This window comes from Nilaparvata lugens, chromosome 7 (genome assembly GCF_014356525.2).
Source record: "Nilaparvata lugens isolate BPH chromosome 7, ASM1435652v1, whole genome shotgun sequence".
In the NCBI taxonomy this organism is placed as follows: Eukaryota; Metazoa; Arthropoda; class Insecta; order Hemiptera; family Delphacidae; genus Nilaparvata; species Nilaparvata lugens.
Window position 1 is genome coordinate 14,147,889 of NC_052510.1, and position 10,172 is coordinate 14,158,060.

The following is a 10,172-nucleotide window of genomic DNA, read 5'->3' on the forward strand; positions in this document are numbered from 1 at the left end:
GTTCAAATTTAGTACAGAAGCTCAGCTAGGGTGTAAAAATGTTGTGTTGGAAGGAATTTGCAATAATATCAAATATATGCCCAAAATTAGCGTTTTTTTTTGCGTTCTTTTTGCGTTTTCTCATTTCTTTCATCACATATTAGACAGAAAATGTTCGAATTTGGTTCAGAGGTTTAGCTAGGGTCTAAAAATTTTGTAAAGAGGTGACTTTAAAATTTCATCAAAGATACGCCCAAAATCGGCGTTTTTCCAACGTTTTTCTCAGCTTTTCTGCGTTTTCTCAGTACTTTGACTTTCTGAAGCATGCTCAAATGAAAATGTAGGCGAGCGAAGCGAGCCCGCTGATCTCATCTGTTGACGATCCAGTCGGGGGTCCAGGGGCGGAGCCCCCTGGCTAGACGGATATGGCGAGCGAAGCGAGCCTGACGGCTATTTTGTGTTTTATGTCAGCATACAAACTCATAGAATTTTTTATTATATCCTAACTCATCTCGTGATATACAGTTTGAGCTGTTTTAATACCAACAAATATTTAGCAGCACTTAAAATTATTGAATCAAGTAATATTAATCTTATTCAGAGCACTCAATATTTATCATCCTTTGATGATATTCATCTCAACTACCAGAACAAGTATATTAAGAAATTATATTAATAAGGTTCCAGTTATATCATATAAGGATCCAGAGAGCTTCAAGAACTGGCGTTGTAAGTTCCAAGGAATTTTGGAAGGATATATTGGTGAATATCTGTATTCACAGTGAGCGTTTTAAGAATCAACTAGAAACCACTATAGTTGGTCCTTATTATTCTCTATACTGATAATCAGTCATCAAATATTCTTTTACTTTCCTTATTGGTATTCTTCAAGAACTTCATAGAAGCAGCGGTAAGAATTATTAATCACCGGTCCTTGAACCTTATGGTGATTATATATATTTGTAAAATTCATGTATCTACCACTGAGCTAGAGCTGAGGTTTGAACCCAGTAATTTTGCGAGCCGGACGGCCTTAATTTTTTGTGAATTTATTTGCGAAAGAGGGAATTTAGAGACTGCTCTTGTAAATATCAGAAACATCGTATTATCTGTGAAGGATTTACAATTCACAACTTCACAATACTAAGGAAGGTTGATGTATAGAAATACGGACAACTATTATTGCTGTATAAATATCTATTATAATCTAAAAAGCACGAAAATCCAGAGTATACAAAACTCATATAAAAAACTAAATGTATATTGTTTATTAACATCGTATATTGCAATTTATTTATGGAATTAATTCAAGATAAACACTCCATATATTTATATAAAAACTTTTTATTTAAATTTTTCCTATTATAAAGTTGAAGAAGCCCTGATCTTGAGGCGACCAATTGTATTGAGTTTATTAAATTGAAGGCCAATCAGAAAGAAGCTTACAAAATTGTTCTAGGAAGAGATAAATTTTTCTGAAAACCTCTTTCTTCTGGCTTAAGATCTTGACCTGAGAGGATGCACATGGAGTTTGGGGTTTTTTCTTCCTTTAAAATTTTAAAATTATCAAGCCAACCCCTTTTTTAAATGTGAAATATTTGTAATTAATGTCAAATTATATGTGAACTCAGTGTTGTTAAAGAGTTAGTGATTGTAATCATTCCCTATAAATATATCTTTAATTTAGAAAGAAATCTATAAGAAATCTGGACCACGCGTTAGCCCAGCAGAGACGAAAGGAGCCTGCCCAATTAATTATTGGAAATAATTAATTCAATCCACGAGACCATCAAGAACGTCATTAATGTGAGTGATAAATCAAACGAGCTCGTTTTAGGCTTTCTACGCATAGTTGGGGGAATTAATCAAAGCGCTATTCAAATTAACTTAAATTAAAGAAAAAGTCACAACATGTTGAGTGATAGCACATAGTTCATAAGAACATTTTATAAATTTATTTGATATATGTAGGAAGCTTACTTCCATGCACGGCCCAAACTCATATAAATCCCTGAGATCTCATGTTTGAATATTAATTGGTTAATTATTATTTTTGCTAATTGAACAAAGTATATCATATCAAATCTATAGACCAAACAGGTTTTTATTTGTAGAATTTTGAATTGACTGGAAGTCTAAGCATCAGTATTAAATATAATATATTTATAAATTTTGAAACTCACTATTGTGAATACTAGCAAATCCTATGATAATTGCTCAGATTTTAGAAAAGAATTTATTTAAAGAGAATTATAGATATAAGAAATTTTTTTTATATATTGAAAAATTAAAGATATCAACTATTTTATATACACTGTTTTATGGGAATATATTTTGTGTTTTATGTCAGCATACAAAATCATAGAAATTTATTTTATCCTAATTCATCTCGTGATATACAGTTTGAGCTGTTTTGATACCAATAAATATTCAGCAGCACATAAAATTATTGAATCAATTAATATTGATCTTATTAAGAGCACTCAGTATTTATCATCCTTTGATGATAATCATTTTAGTCTGCCAGAACAAGTATATTGAAAATTATATTAATAAGGTTCCAGTTATATCATATAAGGATCCAGAGAGCTTCAAGAACTGGCGCTGTAAGTTCTAAGGAATTTCAGAAGGATAAATTGGAGAATACCTGTATTCATGGTGAGCTTTTTAAGAATCAACTAGAAAAAACTATAGTTGGTCTTTATTATTCTCTAGTGGGTACATGGTTACTGATAATCAGTCATCAAATATTCTTTTGATTTCCTCTTTGGTATTCTTCAAGAACTTCAAAGAAGCAGCGGTAAGAATTAATAATCACCGGTCATTGAACCCTATGGTGACTAATTATATTAAGAAAATTCATGTTTCTACCCCTGAACTAGAGCTGAGGTTTGAACCCAGCAATTTTGCGAGCCGGACGGCCTTAATTTTTTGTGAATTTATTCACAAAAGAGGGAATTTAGCGACTGCTCTTATAAATTTCAAGAACATTGTATCATCTGTAAAGAATTTGCAATTTACATCTTTACATAATGGCTTCACAACATGGGACTCTATCATAAGAGATAACCCCCAAGGAGCATAACTTGACATACTCTATCCATTGTTTATTCTACGTCTATTGGTTATAGCAAGGATAAAAGGATAAAAATAATGAGTTATTGCAATTTGATGGAATTTTCTTTATTGCCAGCAGATTAAAATACCACTATATCTTCAGTGCCCAGTTATCCCACGTTCATACTGCAAAAAACGGAAATTATTATTAGTGTAATCCAATTTATGTTGCTTGAAAATTGAATTCCTGAATACAAATATTTAAAATATAAATAATGAATCAATTCAATGAGAAAATACTATTCAAAAATTGATAAAATGAAGAATAAAAAATGATAATATTTCGAAAATAACGGATGCGTTAACACGGAGAGCGGTCAGCGGTCAGAGTGGTCTTAAGAGGATATAATAATAATCATTATAGAATATCAATGATACAATAAAATGATGTTTATCTTTATCCTTCTAGGACCGCTGGAACTCGGAACGCCTGACCACTCTCCATTTGCACACACTTTTTTTACAAATTACTTATTGGAGAACGTTTATTAGTGGAGTCTTGATATAATTTTATCGTTCAAGTAGGAAGTATCGTAGTACAGGGCAAAGTATAGCGTAGTATAGGGCAAAGATAGCATAAGAAGATATCCCATGGTATAGAGCGTTTATGTTTCAAATTTTACTGTTAACTCAAGCCGATAGATAGTCCTAGTAGTTCTTTTTTGTGAAGCTATATGACGCTGGAAGTCTCTCATACTGTGCCATTTTTACACTCTCACCAAAACAGTAAGTATTCGACAGTAGTTGGCTTGAGTTAACAAAAATCGGTTTGAAATTTGGAACATAAACGACCTATATCATGGAATATTTTCGTATGCTATATTTTCTCTATCGTAGTATAGAGAAGACGTCTACTCCCAAAATTGTTTGCTCTGTCCAATCTATATAAATAAAAGCGAAATGGCACTCACTCACTGACTGATTGACTGACTGACTGATTCACTCACTCACTCGCAGAACTAAAAATCTACCGGACCAAAAACGTTCAAATTTGGTAGGTATGCTCAGTTGGCCCTTTAAAGGTACACTAAGAACGGATTTGGGAAAATTTTCAAAGATACGCCCAAAATTTGCATTTTTCCAGCGTTTTTTAGCGTTTTCTCAGCTTTATCGAGAACAAATGAACAGAAAATGTTCAAATTTAGTACAGAAGCTCAGCTAGGGTGTAAAAATGTTGTGTTGGAAGGAATTTGCAATAATATCAAATATATGCCCAAAATTAGCGTTTTTTTTGCGTTTTCTCATTTCTTTCATCACATATTAGACAGAAAATGTTCGAATTTGGTTCAGAGGTTTAGCTAGGGTCTAAAAATTTTGTAAAGAGGTGACTTTAAAATTTCATCAAAGATACGCCCAAAATCGGCGTTTTTCCAACGTTTTTCTCAGCTTTTCTGCGTTTTCTCAGTACTTTGACTTTCTGAAGCATGCTCAAATGAAAATGTAGGCGAGCGAAGCGAGCCCGCTGATCTCATCTGTTGACGATCCAGTCGGGGGTCCAGGGGCGGAGCCCCCTGGCTAGACGGATATGGCGAGCGAAGCGAGCCTGACGGCTAGTGAATGAATAAAACCAACATCAGTTCTGTACAAACTCAGCTACATCAGATATGTATCTTCAACAAGTAACCTTATATGTATGCTGAAGAAACTTTGAAGTTTCTTCAAATTATTATCATTGCTACTTCGCAATGATAATATTCTTGTATCACCTACTTGTGCTTGGCAATGCCTTGAAGCGAGGTCCCCTTTTCAGCTCAGCGATGCAATTACATGAGGATGGGCGGACCCACGGGGGGCATCATAGGGGGCATCATAGGGGGCATCATTGGGGGCATCATTGGGGGCATCATTGGGGGCATCATAGGTGGCATCATAGGGTTGGGCATCATCCCCATTGGTGTCATCATAAATGGGCTGAATGGGCCGAATGGTGGAAACATGAATGGTGCTGGCTCCTGCAATAAAAAATTATTTATTATTATTATTGAACGAAAATCAAATTAAATGCTGAAATTCACCCCAAAGACTTCTGCTACTGCAAATATTGACAACAGAGTAAACAGCTAGATGGAAATTCGATGAGCGCTACTATTCAAAAATTATTATTTTGAATAATTGCAATATATCAGTAATTTTCATCTGTAAAAAAGTTATTATATATACGTTTATTGGAGTGAATTTTTGAAACCAATAATAAGAATACTAGTAGTTCTGGGAACAGTAGACCTCGCGCATTCATAATCGACATCCTTCTCTTATACTGTCCATCAGAATAAATCCTGTCTGTATGTCGTGTCGGCGAGATATCGGTGTGAAAACGGCTAATTGCTATTGGGGTTGGTGTATCAAAAATGCTAACATAAAAATCTAATCTTCTTCAAGACATACTGGCAAGAGGTAAGCCCGAGTTCAAAGCAGAGAAAAGTCGAGAGACAATATTAATAGTCCACACGACAGCTGATTTATGATGAATAACTCTATAGTCTGGTTTTTTACGGTAATATTGGCGTTCGAAGGAGACTCCTTTTCCTTTTGTATTATCCTTAACATTCAAAATTTCAAAAAAACCTTATATACACGTCGACGCGAAATCCAAAAAGGAACATACCTGTCAAATTTCATGAGAATCTATTCCCGCTTTTGCTGTAAATTCGGAACATAAATATAAACATAAAGAGAAATGCAAAACCGTCGACTTGAATCTTAGACCTCACTTCGCTTGGTCAATCATATCACACTAGGATAGACCAAAATCAATAGGCTCCAGCAATCCAAACATAAACATGAATAGTCATGCAAAAATAACTCATAATTCAACAAAATAAAGTTCAGACCAGCGGTTCCCTAATGGTGAGAAGTAACCCACTTATGAAAATACTTAAATTTAATAATTTCTCAGCGTTACTTATGAGCTTGCCAAAGTGGAATTTTGCTATTCCGTAGTAGGTTTTCATAATATCTATGGTGGAATTCTCTCCAAACTGTCAGCATTGGTTGAATGGGAAGCATTGATGTCACTTGTAAGAAATGCTGAAAGTTCAAGTGAAACTCCTAGAACTCATATATATATCCTCTATGTGTGGTCTCCCGTCAGTCTCACCCTTAGTTTCTATTGATTTCAAGCTATAATCAATACAACAAACAGTGAAATTCACAGAATGATTTGTTTTACTAAAATGCCAAAATTTTGTATAATCATAGAGCAAGCATATGCTATGCTTATTGTATGGTTGAACACAATAATAATTGATTGGAGTGAAAAATTGTCATTAAATATTCTAAAACACAATATGTTATCTTTCTACCTGCTCAGCTCCATCCATACAAGACCTAGGTTTCAATGCTAAATAGCATGAATATTTAATAACACTAAAACTACAATGATTATTATAATTATATTTTATATTAAAATTGATTCTCGTTCAATTATTTAATGCGAATCTGTTGATATTTGATAATGAAGTACTTCATGCTACTTCATTAGATTTGGTAGGCAACTTACTGAATTAATATAATTTCAACAAACAATACATTTTCAAGGAAAAAACATTTGTAATATTTATGAGTAGCCTACAAGACGGATGACGACTTACCGGACCTGGCCTAGGCTCTGCGGTAGCAAGCTGAAACAGAAAAAAATTATTTCTATGGATCGATCAAATTCTGAAGAGTTCAAATCTTTGCTTCTCATATCGGTGCAAGATTCTAGCTCTTTCTGCTTGTTAAAAAGTTAGGAATGACCTGACTGCTTCACCCTCAGGTATGGTGTCATCTGGTTGATTTCAATATTTTTTCCAAATAAAACAGAAGCTTGAATTCTCTTCCACATAATCCTATAGACTATAAGAATCAAAACAATATTTTTATGAGTGAGTTTTTTTAGTTTCTTCTTAATTTTTATGAGTGAGTTTTTTTAGTTTTTTCTTAATTTTTCTTTCATGTTTTTCTTCTAGTTTCTCTCGGAAAATAGAAAAGAGTACTCCAATCACTTCCAATAAAGGGCGTATGTAAAAGAGATCAGAGGGAATGTACGATATTAGAGAAAAGTAATAGTTATTTGTGCAACTAGTGCGCAGTGACAGTTTGCTGCACCGAAAGAAACGTTTACGCCTGAGCCGTAGGCGAGGGCGGAATGATTTCTTGAGTGCAGCAGAGGAACTTTGCGCACGTATTTCACATTAAATTTTTCCTACAGTTACCATTGAATATGAAAAGTGGGTAATTATGGGTAAAATTCCCTGAAATCCATCAAATGTTTTTCTGTGTAATTTTATTATTAATGAGAACCTTAATTTATTTAAAAATGAATAATGTAGTAGTAAATGAATGAAGGTAGCTGTCACTGATGTGGTGGCTGTCGCTGTCATCCACTGTTGTCCACTGCCTTCATATTATTATAACGTGCACCACAACACTATACCACACTATACCACAGCTACCAACTTAATTTTGATTTTGCTGCACTGGTGCTCCATATAACCTACTAACTATTTTGTGTTGCCATGTTGCAAATCTGGAGTGCAGAAAACATTTTTCCCGCACTAGAGCGGAAAAGTGAATCTTTGGGTATTGTACAGGAACAGCAACTTTCCGAGGTAGCTGTAGGAAAAAGTATTTAATAGAGAGAACAGGAGGTTCTATATAGCTAAGATTGACGACCTCTCTCAACATGAGAAGTATAAATTGGACTGGTAAGATTTTTTTAAAAGACTCTGGAAAACTATATTCAATATAAGCTATTGAAGAATAATAGTGTAACTATACAAAATTATACTAGGAAATACGTATATGATTCAAGGCTATTGTGCAAGAAATTCTAAATCAGGCATGTAGCAATGTAGTCAGTTCAAAATCACCGTTTAACATTGACCTCGAAATAAAAAAAAGACAATTGATTTCATGAAAAATAATTCATAACTTATGAAAAATTATCATTCAAGAACCACTCTACCCTAATGATAAGGTACGGTACCTAGGATAATTATACGAAATGTGTATAGTATGGTGTCTCACCATTTGTATTCTTAAATTTGTATATCAAAGTACCTTTGACAAAATTCAAGATTTGTGTGAAAAATAACAGCTGATATTATGTATTCAAAATCTTATTATGATGGAAATCGACAAAATTCAAGGAGTGTATGGATAATAACAACCTGTATTATGTATTCAGAATAGTACAAGGGAATCGAGCTCTCATGTTACTCAAGGCGTGAATTTGAATTGAAATAAACAGAAATTTTTTCTACTTACAGCCAAGATATAAATAACAAATCATATAACATGACTTCAAAATGGCATCATGATGTAAATCGATAAAATTTGCAGGGTTTATGGAAAATAACAACTTATATTTATGTATTCAAGATGGTATTGTAGAGGGGATCGAGCTTTGATGTTACTCAAGGCGTGAATTGAAATTGGAATAGACAGAAATGGTTTCTACTTACAGCCAAGATGCCAGACAAGACAAGTATGATAGCACTCCTCATTTGCATGGTGTTGGTGTAGGCTGAGCACAGAAGAAAGGCAACTGTAACTGCTGAAAGTGTGATTGATCACTTCTTTTCCAAACCTTTTATACCAAAATCTATCTCCCCAATCACAGTTCATTTGATTTTAGGATAAGAGAAACGTCAAAACTTATTTGAACAAATTATAGAACTTTGAAAATAACAATAGGTGTGACAACTGAATAGCTCTCAAAAATCGATAACAATACGTGGCTCTTGACACCTGACATCTTGCACATCTATTAACGTCTCATGTAAACATTCATAATCAATCACAATAGTTGATCGAATCAACAATTATTATTTTAGTTGTAAGGTTGATCTTTCGTTTTGATCGAATCAGTTCTAATAATCGAGACAGATTTGTTTCAGTCAATGATGACAGTAATAATTGATCCAGTGAAATGTGGAGTATGTCAGGTCTTACATCTATATCAATTGAGTTTCAAACGTTGTAAAGTAGTTTTGGTGTTTCTGCTACCATGTTTCATTCATTTATTCACTGTATCCTTCTAACATACAATTTTAAATTTCTTTCACGTTAGATATTGGAGTATTTCACACCATTTTCCTCATGAACAATATTCTTTCACAATATATTTTCTCACATTTCCATCAAATAATAAATAATCTACAAAAATTCTACTATAATATTATTCTTCATCGCAAACTGCAATTCAGATTAAAATTCTCATTCACCAAGTTTTCTTCATCTTGATTTGTTTTTCATTCATCATTATAGAAATGCTCATCCTATTTTGACTTTCGGGGGATTTCAAAATATTGTTCTAGGTGTTTCAAGACATGAGCATATAACGTTGCTGCTTCTTCGTTTAATTCCGCCATTAATGTAGTATTTTTATTATTATTTATCAGAGGAACTGGACCAACTCAATGTTTGTATGATTTTAAATACAATTCAGATAGTAAAAGTATTGTAGAATGAATCACAGTTTTGGTAAGTTGAAAAGCAGATTAGTAGTAATGATAGAATTCATGCACTGAATTTCAACCGTAAAAGTAATCCGCAACTGTAATTTCTATACATTATGATATAATGATATTATTATATTGATACAGTTCGATGCATAAAAACAATATCATCCTAATAATTCAGATTCCATTTCAAAAAATCATATAAATTTAATGATAGCTTCCATCTTTCACTTTAACAGCTTGGAGTTATGATGGAGAATTGATCTTTATATAGCTTCTTTATAATACAGTCTTCTAAAAAAATAAATTATTATTCATCAAATTATGTATGTCTAGATAGCTTTCCTTTCTCATTTTCCATGTTCTCTTGGGCCAAATGTGAGTAACCCATTGGAATCATTAATTGAATCAGTGATAAAATTTCAAGTAATATTGGGCTGTATAAAATTTGGCAATGTTGGTTTACAAAAATACACCCCACTTTGATCTCCCATGATGCTTTGAATCACATTACTCAATATATCTGTATCCCATTACTCAAATAATCTGTATTTTCCCAAACAAAATTTATGAGATTTCAAGAAGAAGATATACAGCAACAACCAAACCAAAGATGGCAGGTGAAAATAT

General features: G+C 33.2%; 1 protein-coding gene across 1 annotated transcript; it reads right to left on the reverse strand.

Annotated features, from left to right (window-relative positions):
* Nucleotides 1–3,146: 3,146 nt before the first annotated feature.
* LOC111051028 (pre-mRNA-processing factor 40 homolog B) lies at nucleotides 3,147–8,833 on the reverse strand. The gene is made up of 4 exons (XM_022337446.2): nucleotides 8,544–8,833; nucleotides 6,687–6,716; nucleotides 4,807–5,048; nucleotides 3,147–3,222 (listed from the first exon to the last, which is right to left on the reverse strand). The coding sequence occupies exons 1-3, from the start codon at nucleotides 8,589–8,591 to the stop codon at nucleotides 4,860–4,862; spliced, it is 267 nt and encodes an 88-aa protein (XP_022193138.2). The 5' UTR covers nucleotides 8,592–8,833; the 3' UTR covers nucleotides 3,147–3,222; nucleotides 4,807–4,859.
* Nucleotides 8,834–10,172: the final 1,339 nt, after the last annotated feature.

Bases quoted from the DNA above. Each gene is read 5' to 3' on its own strand.
- LOC111051028 (XM_022337446.2), bottom strand. From the start codon at position 8,591: ATGCAAATGAGGAGTGCTATCATACTTGTCTTGTCTGGCATCTTGGCT. The intron at 6,717-8,543 runs GTAAGTAGAAAC...TTTCTGTTTCAG, and splicing joins TCTTGTCTGGCATCTTGGCT to CTTGCTACCGCAGAGCCTAG. The intron at 5,049-6,686 runs GTAAGTCGTCAT...TTTTTATTGCAG, and splicing joins CAGAGCCTAGGCCAGGTCCG to GAGCCAGCACCATTCATGTT.